Here is a 16,469-nt window from a genome sequence, read left to right as displayed (position 1 = left end):
GATTCCGCTAACCTCAAAAAATTTACCCTTAACCAACTCCATCTGTTAGCGAAATGGAAAAGAAAAATGTGATTTGAATTGAAATTATCCACTCACAATCACATAACGTGTTTATTTTGTTAGGTTAACACTTTCTATTTTGTCATTTTGACGCAAAATAAATTTTCACCAATACGTTTCATGAACGTAAGAATACCTAATAATTACAATAATCAAATTATGAAACATTATATTTATATGTAGGTACATACAGGGTGCGTCTGCTTAAACTTTATATTTGAATATCTTCGTTATTTTAAATGACTGCTCAACGATATTTAGTCTTAATAAAGGCTGTATTGCCCTCTTTACATAGGCACTATAAAAATTAACAAGGATCTGGACAGAAGAGGAATATTCAAGAAAAAAATTAATGAAAAAAAATTATTTTCAGCATTTCCTAACATTATAACTTTTAACATGCATATCAAATGTTTTTGTGTAGATTTTCTGCCTAATAATCATCCTAGTGCTTATTATTGACCAATAAATTAATGTTAAATAAAGACAATTTTCAGATTTCATTCACCAGTGTGTATTTACGTAAAAAAGTACTTCACGGCTTACTGATTTACAAAAAAAAAACATAATTAATTTATTATTTGACAACGTCAAAGTAAAAAAGTTCGTGAAATCTTTGAAATAATCTTTTATACAAGATGTTGTTCTCACAGCAAGAGGAAATTAATATTATTTTTACGTATGGAGAGTGTCACCGGTGCTATCGAGCCGCAGCAAGAATTCTTCAAGCCCGTCAAGAAAATGATAAATTTTCCGAAATGAATATTGATATGTCAATAACATTGTCAAAGTGACAAACAATTTACAATAGAAAAATCTTGGTGTTTCCAAATTAATGGCCGCCACTGTACATATTGCTTAAATTTTCAATTGATTCTTGCCAAAATTTCGTATGACCAGAATTTTTATAAACTCCGCCTGTTTTGTGTTGGATCCATGGATGTTGGGTGTAGGTAAGTGACGTGGCGTGGGATCATTAATGCAACGGTCAGTTGAACTTAAATGGCGTTTACTCGCTTTAACACATAAAACAACGAAACTAAATGCACTGGTTGGTTTAACGAAATATGAACGATAAGATTAATATAGTTGGAACGGTAGATGAGCTTTCTCGAATGTGATCATTCAGAGTGAAAAGATGGTGGACAAAGGTTTGCCACCCACGTGCGTAGATGGTAAATGACTGATTAATGGCGGTTACGGCAGAAATGTTACGGATCTCTCATTGTAGAGGCTCTGCGCGATTCGATTAGCAATGTGCATTATGGGGAAAACAGTGACCTCACTCGTAAGTGCATTACATTAATAATGGAAGCGAACCCAATTGGCTCCAATACCCAGAACACCGCCAGAAACAGGTTTTCCGCAACGGGGACGAAGCGTTCCTCCATTTATACTATCGAAAAGTTTGTCGAAAAAATTTATAATTTTTGCTGTTCTTACTTATTATACTAATATGGTAATTTTTTTAGAAAATTACCGCTTCTGACTAATAAGGCGATTGTTGAAGCCATAGAATGACTTAAAACTTGAGTAGCGTAACACACTTTCATTTTTGCTATTTTCTCTGGAATCAGATGCAGATCTGTAATTTTGTGGAGGGCTCTTAATTCACCACATGCTTCGTCATGGTAATACGTTTTTGTAATATGTTTCCATTTCACTGTTAAAATTTCCCAAATCAAATTTTTTGTTCAAAGATTATTTCTAATCCCCTTAATCAAATGAGGTGGATCGTATCATGGTATAATACTTTGGTTTTCAACTATGATTATTTTTCTTCCAGTTTGCTGACCTCTTTCCTTATCCGATTCTTTTGATAAAATGTTGGTTGTCCCTGGTCACAAATTGTAGTTACAATTTTCAATCCGCAATTTTGAACTTCATGAGTCAGTAATTTTATTAAATCTACCAAAACAGATGATTTAGTGACAGATGAAGAAAATCCAAAATAAAGGGCTTGCTGCAATTTCCTAAAAAGTCCAGGAAGATAAAATACCAAAACGTGATCAGCCCTTTGAAAATTTTGACTATCACCAAAATCTTGAAATCCATAAAATTTGTCAGTGCTTTTGTCGTAATCAATATGAGGCATTATGGCCATTTCATCAAAAATTAACGCACACATTTTATCTGGGCTATTTAATTTTGAAGCAGATTCTTTTAAATTATCAAAAATCAATTTGTTAAACCCAGCATTAATTGGTACTTTGTTTAACAATCGTCTGTCGAGTAGGAAGTGCAAAAAATAATCTTAATTTTGTATAAGCTCTCCCAGATTGTTTGTAAAACGCCAATGCCAAGATTTTATCTTCTGTAGTATATTTACGCCCTTTTGATTTAACGTTTCTTTTTTTCAATTGTACCAAACAAAAATTTATTGCATCATCCCCCAAAACTGTTCCTTTTAACTTCATTTCAAATTTTGAGAATAATTTCAAACGTCGTCGATATGAAGCGGCTCTAATTTTGATATTGTTAATTGCACTTTTATATTTTAAACAAGAATGGCATTTGTTTTTTTCAACAGAAAACTGGTTACTTTCTTTTACAGTTTGAAAGTGTTTTTGGTCACTGGACATTTCCATATCTGGCAAGGAATTTGTGATATAAGAAGTCAATTTGAGAATACTTTTTTCAAAATTTTCATGAATAATGTGTATCTATGACGAAAAGAAACAATATCGTGTAATTTTAAGTACTTACTAACACAGTTTTTGACATGTTTTTGTTCGTTATAAAATTAATTTTTTTCAAATGTATTAATTTTTTTCTCAAAAATTTCCTTATGTAAGATAACAAAATTTTTATACTGTCATTTAGACAATTAAAAGAGCTATCAGAATCAAGAACAAAATAGGGGGTCTCCATTTAAAAAAACTATCGATGACGTCATAACTCGAAAACAAATGACTGCTTGGAATTTTCTTTGGTACTAAAACATGTATTTTTATAAACTAAAATTGACCTGTCCAAAAATTTTTTTGAAAAAAAATTTGTTTAATTTTTAGGAATTTATTCCATACTTTTGCCGCTCACTGTACAGTGATTTTATGGACTTAGGCTAATTTCTTTTTCCCATTACTAGCCTCAGAAGGCTTCATTATTGACTCTCGAACCGACCCCAGAAGTAGAATTTCTCTCCCAAGGCAGAATATAGCCTAAGGGAGTCCGTTTCGGCTCAGGGACGCGAGGGTCGCGGGTTCGATTCCGACCCAGGGCGAAATTTAAAATAATAAAAAAAAAAGGGTATATTCTGTCTCGTGATTCGGAAGTCACGTTAAGCCATTGGTCCCGGTCTATTGAGTTGGTCATCATGCCCCTCATAGATTTGTAAACCAGTCCTAGACTGTGTAACAAATTTTTTTTTTTTTTTTTAATTTTCATTATTAACCTAGGTGAATAATGAACAGCCGTCACCTAGCAACGAAAGATTCTCGTTGATTTCATTTTCATAGCAACCGTTGAAAAATGAGAACTCGGATCGTCACATCGGACAAAATAATTTAATTAATAATTATTATCCGAAAGGGTTTTAACGTATCTAGTAGTGGAAAAAATAGTATATAAACCACGGTGAAGAAGTCCCTTATAGCCTTCGCGCCTTAGAACCCTCGGCACGCCTCGGGCTCTAATCTTGGCTCTCTGGCTATAATCATGAACTTCTTCACCTTGTACCTGGTGGTCAACTTCTCCATAACGGGCCACACACCTGGTAGTCAACTTCTCCATAGCGGGCCACATACCTGGTGGTCAACTTCTCCGTAGCGGGCCACATACCTGGTGGTCAACTTCTCCATAGCCAACCGCAACGAGTGGTCATCCTCCGTGTCTTGTCCCATAGAAGAGAGATTAATCAAGATGGCTGCGCGTCTTCTAGCAAAGCAGGCCAGGCTCATCAGTCGAATGACAAAGTGGCCGCAGACCGTAGCAGAGAGTCTGAACTATGACGATCCACGGAGAGCCATCCAAGCTATAGACAAAGGGCTCGAAATCCTAGCCAATGATTGGGAAGACTTTCGAACCAATCACCGCCACCTGGAGGACGATCCAGGTATCGAATCTGCAACATACTTCGCCAACGACGACTACGAAGTCGCCAGTATGGCCTACGTGAAGGGAGCTGCGGAATTCGAAGCCCTCCGACCACAGCAACCGCCTTCACCCCAAATAGCAGATACGTCGTTCTTCAGAGACATAGCAAGGGAATCACTCCCTCCTCTCCCGCGAATTGAACTACCCACTTTCTCTGGAGCCTATTCAGAGTGGGAATCATTCCGTGATGTTTTCATTACCGCAGTAGTAAACCGCAATGACGTTTCTAATTCTCATAAGTTACAGTACCTGAAACAATCGCTGAAGGGTACCGCCGCACGGATAGTACAGAATGCCGCCGTCACTGATGCCAACTTCGAACCTGTGTGGAAGGAAGTATGTCAGCGCTACACCAACAGTCGTATGCTCGCACACGCCCACCTGGTGGAGTTGTTTTACATGCCAGCCCTGACGAAGAGTTCGCCAGTCAACATCCTCGACCGTACGAAGGAAGAGGTTAGAGCCTTGGAAGCACTGGGTTGTCCCACACAGTACTGGGATGACATATTGGTGTTCATGACGCTTCGGAGATTGGACGATCCCATCCGCTACGAGTGGCAGATCGACCTGACGAATAGCGACAAACAGAGGAAGCTGGTTGACGCAGCCTACACCCCAGCGCTGCCGACCTTTCAACAGCTCGAGCTCTTCCTCGACCACCGAATCCGAGCATTAGAGATGTCAATGATGGAAAGCAAACCTCATCAAAGAGTCCCCATCTTCAAGAGTGTGCCAGTCAAGGCACGCGTCCACGCTGTCGGAGCAGCACCAGGCTCACCTGAAGAGCAGCACGCTCCCAGGTCCGACAGGAGACCATGCCCAGTCTGCAAAGAGGACCACATGATCGACAACTGTGAGACCTTCAAGGGATGCGGCCTAGAAGAACGTAGAGGTCAGGTAAATCAGTTGGGACTGTGTTTCAATTGTCTAGGCAGCCACCGGTTGAAGAACTGCAAATCGATCGTCGCCTGCCGTACCTGTGCCCAGAGACTCCATGACCACGACAAACGACCAAACCCGCCAACGAGGGCCCCAGAGTCCAGCCGATCCGCCAGTGTGAACATGGTCCGCCTCCTCCATCAGACCCGTGTGGTACTTCTAGCGACTGCACAGGTAATCGTGTGCTCTCCCAACGGGAAACAGACGCAGACGCGAGCTCTGCTCGATTCTGGGTCCGAGACCACGCTCATTGCGGAACATGTCGCGCATAAGTTACAGCTGTCGCGCACCTGTTCGACGGTGAATATTTGCAGTATTGGAGAGACTGCTGCCGGGTCAGCACGCTTTCAGACGGACGTTCTACTGAAATCCCGCGTACATCCTGACGTAGAGTATACGGTAACCGCAGTGATACTACCTAAGTTGACCGGTTGTCTACCGCGACAGCAGATCGCGCCGGTTGACACGCTTCCAGTCAATTCGGACGACCTCGCAGACCCGTATTACTTCTGCAAGGCGAAGATAGGCCTCGTTCTCGGCGCAGACATCTACGGATTGCTTCTCCGCCCGGGACTAAAACGAAGCTCATGCAAGCAAGTGGCCGCGCAAGACACGACGCTCGGTTGGATCGTTACTGCTTCGGTCCCTACACCGGAACCCAGCAGTGCGGTCGTCCAATGCACATCCCCTGCGGAGACGACGAACGAACTCCATCGTTTTTGGGAGACTGAAGAAGTCTCAGTACCCGAGCAACCGCTCACACCTGAGGATGCGCTCTGTGAAGAACACTTTCGCGAAACGTACAGTCGAAACGCGGACCGTCGCTTCGTGGTTCGTTTACCCACTCGTCCTCATGCGCTCCACTTCGGTGATAACAATCGCTCGTCTTGTGCCCGATCCTTACAAGCCCTGGAACGCAGATTCGCTCGAGAACCCGCACTCAAGGAAACGTACTCGTCCTTTCTCACCGAGTACGAAAGGCTGGGACATATGTCAGTTGTTCCACCCCCCGCTTCAGACCAAGCTTGTTGGTATCTTCCGCACCACGCAGTACAACAACAAGGCCCGCGTGGTACCAAACTCCGCGTTGTCTTCGACGCCACACGCAGCAACAACGCTGGATGCTCACTGAATTCAACATTGTTAAGAGGCCCTTCTCTTCTGGGCGATCTTTCCTTATTGTTATTACGATGGCGAAACTATCGCTATGTCAATGCTTCGTTGTTGGCGAGAGTTCGTCAACGCTCTCGAAACTCTACCCGTTCTTCGAATTCCCAGGTGGACTTCCCTGTCCACAGATACCAAAGGGATAGAGCTCCATGTCTTCTGCGACGCCTCTACTAGAGCGTACGCCGCGGCACTCTACGTTCGCTTTCCCATATCAAATGACTGTTACAGAACCACCTTGTTGACTTCAAAGAGCAAGGTGTCCCCTCTACAGATAGTGACCGTGCCGCGACTCGAGTTGTGTGCCGCGCAGCTCGGGGCCCGCTTGTTGTGTCATGTACTGAAGGAGAATCGTTTCTCCAAGTGTCCGATCACCGCCTGGTCCGATAGCCAGGTCGCGCTAGCTTGGATACACGGGCATCCAAGTCGGTGGAAAACTTTCGTAGCGAACTGTGTGTCCTACATACAGACTTCGTTACCGGCTCTCACGTGGAGATACGTACCGAGTAGTGACAACCCTGCCGACGTGGCTTCGCGCGGGACAGAGCCAGAACTTCTCCGAGATTCACCGCTTTGGTGGCACGGGCCCCCATGGCTCAGCCAGAGTGAGCAGTGTTGGCCGAAGAAAGTGCTCCAGGACGTCACTTCACCCGGTGAAGAAGCCCCTCGATCTCTACTGAGTAACGTAGCTCGCGTTGATGAAGAACCTTGGACTCTCCTGAGCAGGTACTCTTCGCTCGCGAAACTTCTTCGAGTGACCGCATTGTGCGTGCGGTTCTTCAGACGTTGTCGTTCGCGTGACGCGCCAGATTTCTCGCGCGCCGCCGAGATTCGGGACGCGAAACTCCGCTTGATTCGTTGCGAACAGAGACGTTGTTACCCCGACGAACTTTCCTCTCTTCGTAAACCAGGTTCAGTTTCTAGGAGATCTTCTCTGCTGAGGCTGTACCCAATTCTGGATCCAGCAGGAACCATGCTTGTTGGAGGACGTCTCTCCCAGTCACACGTTCCGTTTTCGGAGCGTCATCCCCCGATCCTGCCGAAGACTTCGCCACTGGCGGAGCTCTTCATACGAAACGCCCATGCTGCTATGATGCACGCAAGCGCCACTTGACTACTACTACTGACCTGACCTGACCTGACCTGACCTGATGCGTCAGGTGTGGATTCCCGGGGCACAGTCGATGGTGAAGAGGTTCATCAGGTCCTGCGTTCCCTGTTTCCGCTTCCGACCGCGCCATGGTGGGCAGCTAATGGGTCAACTTCCCTCCTCTCGAGTCACCCCGGCTCGACCCTTTTCAAGAGAGGTCGCTTCAACCCTGGCCCAAGACGGAACAACGTGGTCGTTCATTCCTCCATACACACCCCATTTCGGTGGGCTTTGGGAGGCAGGCGTCAAGTCAGTCAAGTCCCTACTCCTGAAGGCCATCGGACCTCGGACTTTGACATTTGAGGAGATGACTACGTATCTCGCTCAAGTCGAAGCATGTCTAAATTCTAGACCTTTCACTCCTCTTTCTTCTGATGCTTCAGATATCACTGCACTGACACCCGCACACTTCTTACTCGGTTCTACCCTGGGACTCGTACCTGAGCCACCGATTGATGAAGACCCGTCCAAACTCTTGGTTCGTTGGAGACAAGTTCAACAAGCCCAGCAGTGCTTCTGGCGACGTTGGTCGTTGCAGTATCTGAACCATCTACAACAACGTTCGCGCTGGCGGAGCGCCACCGTCAACTTCGCTGTTGGCCAGTTAGTCTTGGTCCACGACCACCGATGTCCTCCAGCTAAGTGGATCCTCGGTCGAGTCACCGCCACGCATCCCGGAGCCGATGGGCTAGTCCGAGTCGTTACTGTTCGGACCGCCAACTCGGAATGTCGCCGGCCAATCACGAAGTTGAGCCCCCTTCCTCTGTAGCCAGCTCCTGACGGTGGGCAGCAACCACTTCCGGCCCCCTAAGGAGTTTCCGAAGAAGCCTTCATCCGCGGCCGTGTCATCATTGTCCGATGGCACCAATTTTGTACATAGTTTTAGCGTTCTTCCGCGGTCGCGTCAGCAATTGTCCGATCGCCACAGAATTGTACTTAGTTTAGGAATTTCAGATCGTTTTGAATTTAGTTTGCTCATCTACATTCGCAGGTGGGCAGTATGTTCTGGGATTTGAACCCATTTGGTTCGGCCCCACGGTTATTGTAAGACCCCTACGAGTGAGGTCGCTGTTCTGGCCCATAAGGCACCATGCAAATCAACGCGCACAGTCCCTTCTCGAGGCGAGATCCGCGACCGCCATTAAAGAGTCGATTAACACCTACCGTGCAAGACGGTTGACTCTCACACGTGGGTGGCACGCTTGTCCACCACTTCTCTATTGTATATTATCCCACTTAAGTAAACTCATCTATCGTTTTATACCGGGTGTAGAATTGGTTTACGAGTCATAGGATTTTACATGTAAAAATAAAGAGTTTCAATTATTGGCTCCCCTATTAATTTTACGGCAAAATAGTTAAAATGAAAGTTGGAGAGAATTAAAATTACTGTCTAATTTCGGTCTTAACATCTAACATCTTCTGGTACTGAAAGAAAGGCAAGAAAGGAGTTGACACAAAAACAGTAAAAAGTACTAGTAAGCATGAAATTGTATTTCTTTCTTTAAATGTTATAATGGAGGATCTTTTTTAAGCAACTTCTAAGCAACATTTGCTTCAGGTTTCCCAGACCGATCAATTCCTGCCATAGAAACAATTCGAAGAACTGGAGAGAAGTTTGAGCATTTAATGGAAGTTACTTTTTCATTCATCCTGTAGTCCTGTACGACTTCATTTGAAGGGCAAATTATAAGACAATTAAATAATAGAGAAACCATCCGACTAATACATAGTATTTTCAAAGTCAAATTTCATGGCTAGTGCTACTTTTTTGTATTTTTGTGTTAACTCCTTTCTTGCTTTTCTTTCGGTACCACAAGATGTTAGAAAAAAACAAAAAGTGGAATTAGACACTATTTTTAATTCTCTCTAACTTTTATTTGAACTATTTTGGCATAAAATTATTAGGGGAGCCAATAATTGGAACTCTTTATTTTTACATGTAAAATCCTATGTCTCGTAAACCAATTCTACACCCGGTATACATTAATCTTATAGTTCACGTTTCGTTTAATCCAGAAGTGTAATCAGTTCAGTTATTTTATGTGTTTTAAGCGAGTAAACGCCATTTAAGTTAAACTGACCGTTGCATAAGTAATCCCACGCCACGCCACTTACCTACACCTAACATTCATGGATCCAATACAAAACACACCAGAAATAGTGAACAATTGTGTCATTTAATTTTTAATGAAACATTAGGGTATTTGGCTAATGCATTTCGAATTTAGAAAGTTTGCCGCTGAAGAATTTCATAATGCGTCCGTAATTACAAATTGCTGGTGTTTCACCGTGTCTTGTAGCGGTAAAACAACGATATCACACAAAAAACGTTAGATTTAAATGAGATGGAAATATTCGTTGCAACCGTTGTCGTTACCTTATTTATTATCGAGAACCTTAGGTTGTATTGATGGTTCCCTAATGATAATGATTGACGATTCTCAAGTTTGCAGTTGTTTTGTGTTGTGATGGAGTTGCTAGTTACTGAGTTTTTAGTTTAGACTTAGATGTGCTTTTTATGCTGAAATATCAGGTCAGGACTTCATGATTTCGCGGCAACGGTAACGGCCGCATCGTTGCCGCGAAATCATGAAGTCCTGACTTGATATGGCTCTACCTGACCTGACATTTAAAATTATGGTGGAAAACGGAGACTGTTATTTCAAAAGTTCTAGAGATATCGAAAAGGTGTCGCGATCGACGTAAGTAACAAGTAAAGTAGAACCGAGCTGATTGGTCACTTTGGTCAAGTAGGGGTTGCGAAAGTGGGGTGCGTTAGAAATGATAAAACCGAATGCGGAACGGCAAACGACGCTTTTTTTATTCACTCGGAGGTAGCCGGAGGTACTTTCGGTACCTCCAACAGCCATTTTGTGACCACGTGTTTTACATTTACATGGTAAATTATTTTTCTAATTCTTGTACTTAAATTGTAGTCGCGGTTTAATTATTCATACAACATTAGTTCTTTATCGTGTCAAAATAAAGATTATATTATTTTCTTTGAGCATGTGATCTTCTTGCATTTACCGATTGGGGAAACGTGCTTTCGCCAAGGCGAACTATTGTACATTCACTATAAAACATTTTCATTCTTTATTTGTTTCTTGGAGTCTCAAGTTCGGGAAGCTACCGCCAGTGTCCGTCGCACTCAATTAGCTGTGGTCCGGCGTAAGAGCACTGTAGTGACCCAGTTTAAAATTTTAAATTTAAATTCCCGATACCGCTACAATAGCGCGCCAAATGTGAAGGTACTAGCGGCTAGACTAGGAACTAAGGGATGGGGTTGGCAATCCTGGGGAGTTGGCAACTCTGCGAGCGGAAATACAGCGGGGGCAAAGCGGTCTCTCGGACGGATGGTTGAAGGGGGGTAGGGCACTTTTGTTTGGTTTTTCGAAACGAACACACCTTGCGAAGAGCGAACCAATATTCCAAAAATCTGTAAGTTACATCTGAACCGGTTACACTACCGTTCCGAGTAGATATTTTGTGTCCCCGGGAAGAATCCGGCGTTTTTTTAATCCACACGGGTAATTTATCCCACGTTCGTTGCCGTTTTGTTTTTTTTTTTTTGTTTTGGGACCAGGACCACGTGGTAAGGGTATGTTGTAAATATCATTTTGTTGCATGCTGTTTCTTTCGAGAAGCTCCCATTTGTTAATTTTAAGCGTTATCCCTAAGTTTTCCCGGGAGGTTCATTTTTATTTTTGACGATCTGGTAATTTCGAAAATTAGAAGCCGCGCGCGTCCATTTTGTTTTGCTTTCACTAACATTTTCTAACGGTACTCGACCAGCCAGCGATTATTGTATTTGTGCCATTTGAAGCGTTTTTATTTTATCGTTACTTAACTTGCGTTTTGTTCTCTTTTATTTGCTCATTGTTTAAGGTTGCGTTTTGATTTGCTTATTTTATCATTGTTGAATGTGGCGATCTGTTTTGTTGGATTTTCTCTGTTACTCTTTGTTTGATTGAATTAAACTCGGGTTTTTCTTTGTGTTGCTGCTAGATTTCGGGAAAGTTAAAGTTAAAATGTTGTAAGTACGATCACATGGGGGCTAGGTGACATTCAGGAGGTCGGGGGGTTGTTTAGTCAAATTTCCGTGGGGGCGACGGTTATGTAGGACCGTATAACGGAGGCGGAACAAGTTCTGCTGTATGCGACTCTGAGAAGTTGACGTGAAGCCCCCGTCGCAGTTATAGAGACCTCGGAAGTTTGTCGGAAACGGTTGGTTGGGGAAGGTGGAACAATGTCTGCTGTATGCGACTCTGAGAAGCTCATCGTACAACCCCGAACGCTTATATCACTCGGAATTGGTCGGTACACAGTAGTCCGACACGCGATACTCCGAGTACCTATAAATGTCGCTGCTTTCAAGACGATTCAGATTATTTTTCTGAGTCCCCTCGCGGCCGAAAGTTTGTTACCTCCAGCTCTAAGCTCCCGTTGGCGTACCTTGACCGCGTAGTTCCAAATTAAGCCTTGTTTGTACCATTAATCGAATTGTAAAATATGAGTAATACCTGGGATACGGTTTTTGAAGAGGGTTTTTCATCCGTCCCTGTCTGTAATAACTGCACCATAATTTGTTTACTTGTTTTGCAAGCTTTAACTGTCATTTTGTCTGTCATGTGCCCGTTTTTCTGTTATTTTAAATATTGTTGCATTCATCTGGTCGTTTATCTTTGTGATGTACTCAACTAGTTAATTTCTTGTACTTCGTTAAACTTAATTTCTGTCCTTTGTATTCGTTTCAATTTCTTTTTGATCAAAGTTATTACAGGCATTTTTAATAAAAGGTATTTTGCGTCCCTCACATGTGTGTTTTATTTGCGGCACTCTTCCAACTGGAACCCTCATCGTTTGCATTCCAAACCTTTTTCCGCCGAAAGAAAATCACAACGTAGGGCTCCTCCGATTCGATGACCATCACGACCACATTTGTTACCGTTTTGCGCAGGTTCGAATATTTGGCGGAAAAAGTAATGTATTCAAATTATTACAGCACAAAATTAGTCGCGTCACCCCCAAGGGGGCCAGTGACCAAACTAGGCCAGCTGACACGTGAAGAGAGGTACCCTTTGGCCCTGTTAGAACCTTTTTCCCTTTTATTTTCGACCACCGGAGTAGACCAGGGTGATCTATGAAATTCCAGGGCATCGCGTCGGGTTCAATTTAATTGGGGAAATAATTCAAATCTAAATCGGATCACATAGTTCGCATCTCAGACTTGTATACCTAATGCTGTTCACGCCAGAAACTTCTGTATTTGCCCAGCTTTGTCATTTATTCATGAGCCAAATCTCAATTCGCGAGTTAAATGTCAAATGTCCACCAACTTCTGTTATTAAATTCATTTATTTATTCCTACCATTTGTTGGTACGAAACACCACCATACACGATTATTTGTTAAATAAAATTTAAGTGAAGTGTGTTCAATCGTTTTAATTCTATTTTCTGAAAACCTCCGGAAGGTACGGCCTCTCGTTAGAACCTAATTAAACAAAATGAAAAATAAAACACAACGTAGGATCCATAAATATTTCTTTTCTCATTATTTTTGTTTCGTATTTTTCCGCAAAAATTTCATCCGAGGGAATGCGGCAACCAACAATACACCAAATGAGGGAGGAAAGTTTCATCGAGGAAAAGTCAAGGAAGTCGAAACGTTTCAGTAATAAAACATTTAATCAAGCACAGTGGATCATCTAAAGAAAATCCGACAATTTTGGTGTTTGATAACCATGACAGTCACAAACACTCAACCTGGCAAAAGAAAACGGAATTGTAATAGTCACCTTGCCCTTGCCCTCACATTGCAGTCACAAGCTGCAGCCATTAGATACCTGTCGTCGCATCGTTCAAAGCGAATTACAATGCAGCTGTCGGCTCATGGCTCTAAGTGCTTATTCACAATGGACATAAGACATAAGAAATACATAAGAGATACCTAAGAATAATTTGTAAATTTAGGCAATTGGAAAATAATTTATGTGTCCATATAACTCGAATATGATTCTTCATGCCTTTTTGTACACAACAATAATGTTCACTGAGGTCACTTCTCATAAGTTACGTAAAAATTAATAGTAATTCCACTGCATGTATCATGAATTTCTTATGCCTTATGTCAAGCTTATGTCCATTGTGAATAAGCACATACATCATCCAGGAACGCATTTATCAATTATGACGTCGCTAGTTGCATGGGTGTAGCATTTACCGCTCAATGACCCCTCAAATAAACTAGGCAAAAATGAATAAGGAATTCCACAATTTTTCTTGGAAAGCAAAATACCCAATCCTCCCATGTATTCTTAAACACTAGATAAATACATTTTAAATGTTACAGGTAGGTACTTGAAACATTAGTGCTTGTTCACAATGGACATAAGCTTGACATAAGGCATTCATGATACATGCAGTGTATATACTATTAATTTTTACGTAATTTATGAGAAATGACCTCAGTGAACATTACTGTTGTGTACAAAAAGGCATGGAGAATCATATTCGAGTTATACGGACACATAAAGTATTTTCCAATTGCCCAAATTTATAAATTATTCTTAGGTATCTCTTATGTCTTATGTCCATTGTGAATAAGCACTTACATTTGATGTGTATATATTTATATTTCTGGCACATTTCATTATAAATTTTAAACTGTATTTATAAAAAATTCAAAAATGGAATAATTCCCTATTCATTTTTGCCTAGTTTATTAAAGCTTGGTTCAGGAAAACAGGAATATTCCCATTTGACAAAAATATTTTCACGCCTGATCATTTCCCAAGTAGTTTTGTCACTGCTGATCGGCATTTAAATACATCATCATCTTTACTTTCAAACATCAACGTCATCAACCTGGTGACTTTGTACTGGTACACTTTGAAGCTAAAAATAATGTATTTTACGTTGGGAAAGTGGTAAATCTTCAAAAATGTACAAATGATATTGAAGCAAATTTTCTAAGAAAATTTGCAAAAATCGAAGGTCATTCCGTATTCCCTCATGAACCTGATGTGTCGTTTAATTCGTCGAAGTTATTTTACCTAACGGTCAACATCATTGTCGTCTCACAGGTCACAGGACGCAGAATTCCTTTGCGCAGTGACCTCACGGTGCAACAAAGAGCATCCTTATTTGTAAAGGTCCGTTCCACTTGAGTTCTGTTGGGAAGAACAAAAAGGCTGCAAGAGTATCACTGATTTGATAAAATTAACTTTAGCAACTTAAAGATGCGTTAAAACAGTGGTTAAATAGCTATTCTTCATTTTTGTTTTGTGTTAATATGTACGAAAGTTCAGTGTTAGAATTTAGATTTCTATGTTACTTTTAGCATTTATTGTCTTAGACTTATGTTAAATAAATGTTTTTCTTAAAAATCAGCCTTTAGATATTTAATCATGTCTCAAGGTAGCTCTTACTAAGGGCCACTATGAAACAAAAAAAAAAACAAAAAAAATGAAATTCGAATAATTCCTTCCAAGTTCACATTTTTCAGTTTTCTATGCTTTTGCATTCATTTATTCTTTCTGAAAAGCTACGGCGATTAAAATAGATATTTTTGTATTAAGGGCGTGAAGGAGACGATTTTGGCCCGCGGCGGAATTATAAGCACGAGGTCCGAAGTGCCGGGGGATTATAAGACGCCAAAGGGCCAAAATCGCCGTTCACGTCCGAAATGCAAACATTATTTTTTGTAAAATCATAAATCATTTAAATCCACCTTAAAGCTTTGAAAAAATAAATGACATGATTCGTTCTCAAAAATCAAGAGTTATGTTGTTGGTTGCCAATGTGATGCAACAAATAAAATAGCTATTAAAATTAATTGTTGTTCTTTTAGGCCTTAGGACGCAAAAGGCATTATTTACGCCTGCAAATTACTGTATAAATGACTTCATTTTGATACGATTTTACTCAAACAAACTTTTCCGTCTCATAGTGGCCCACCCTCCCCTATGTGTATCCCACCAACTTTAATGGGCAGTATTAATAAAAGGTATTAAATGCTTTTGCTAACTATTTTATAAGCAATTGCTTTAAGTAATATTAATAACAATGTAGTAAATGCTAGTGTGACCTGGCTAGCAGATGCATTTGCTCGTTTTAGAAAGCATTTGCTTGACGATATTATACGACGATATAGTTTAGCATTTACTTGAAATATTAAGCAATTGCTAGGATAAACGACATTCTGCTTCATGTCATACCAGTAGTAATAAATCGGCTGTTAAAGCACAATAAAAGTACGTTCCAAGTGCCAAGAAACCGTAAATTTTACAAAGAAAGGAAAGACAATACCATTACAAGAGAAGATGATGTAAAATTGTTTCATTTCCGAAGTGAAAGTGTTCAGTGGATTGCTGATTTTCTTGGGAATGACGATGAAGAAACGCGTGGCGGTGATTTATCTTCGGTGATGAAAATAAAAATATTGTTGCGATATTGTTGCTGATCCAGGTATAAAAAATAAAATTATTTATAGAGTACTAAATAGTGTTAAACTATTTATAGGATTTCAGATTGGGGTAGCTGAACTCATGGAAGTAAGTCAACCAATTGTATCGAATGTTGTAAAATTTGTCACGGGAAAAATTATAGATAAGGCACCACTTTGGATACATTTTCCTGGCGCCCTGCGTTGAACGGCAAGCAATTAGTACTTGTCTAGTAACTAGCATATGCTTTCGTCAAGAGGATTTGTTTATTAATACCAAAACAAACAATTACTAGAAGCAAAAGCTTTTACTTTAAAGCAAATGCTAATCCTAAGTAGCAAATGCTTGGAAGCATTTGCTTATTTTTATTAATATCACCCAATGTCGCAACTGCTAAGTGTCACTACAAAACCCTTAATTATATCAAAGAAATTACAACTATGTATTATGAAAATATTCGTATAATAATACTAATAAATTGTCACGCTTCGCTTCGCTCACTCGTGAAAATTGTCGCCGAAACAAATACTCGTTATATCTGAGATCGAAAATTTCCGGCAATTTCGTACCCACTCGTTGTATTACTATTGACAAATCAATTACAGTA

At 41.0% G+C, this 16,469-nt stretch overlaps 1 protein-coding gene across 1 annotated transcript; it reads left to right on the top strand.

The window, feature by feature from the left end:
- Positions 1–3,580: 3,580 nt before the first annotated feature.
- Positions 3,581–7,375, top strand: LOC138137476 (uncharacterized). The gene is made up of 3 exons (XM_069056896.1): positions 3,581–6,166; positions 6,393–6,987; positions 7,045–7,375. The coding sequence occupies exons 1-3, from the start codon at positions 3,922–3,924 to the stop codon at positions 7,373–7,375; spliced, it is 3,171 nt and encodes a 1,056-aa protein (XP_068912997.1). The 5' UTR covers positions 3,581–3,921.
- Positions 7,376–16,469: the final 9,094 nt, after the last annotated feature.

The sequence above is a fragment of the Tenebrio molitor genome, chromosome 1 (genome assembly GCF_963966145.1).
Source record: "Tenebrio molitor chromosome 1, icTenMoli1.1, whole genome shotgun sequence".
In the NCBI taxonomy this organism is placed as follows: domain Eukaryota; kingdom Metazoa; phylum Arthropoda; class Insecta; order Coleoptera; family Tenebrionidae; genus Tenebrio; species Tenebrio molitor.
The sequence above is the reverse complement of the archived record's forward strand: the minus strand, read 5'-3'. Positions and strand labels throughout refer to the sequence as shown.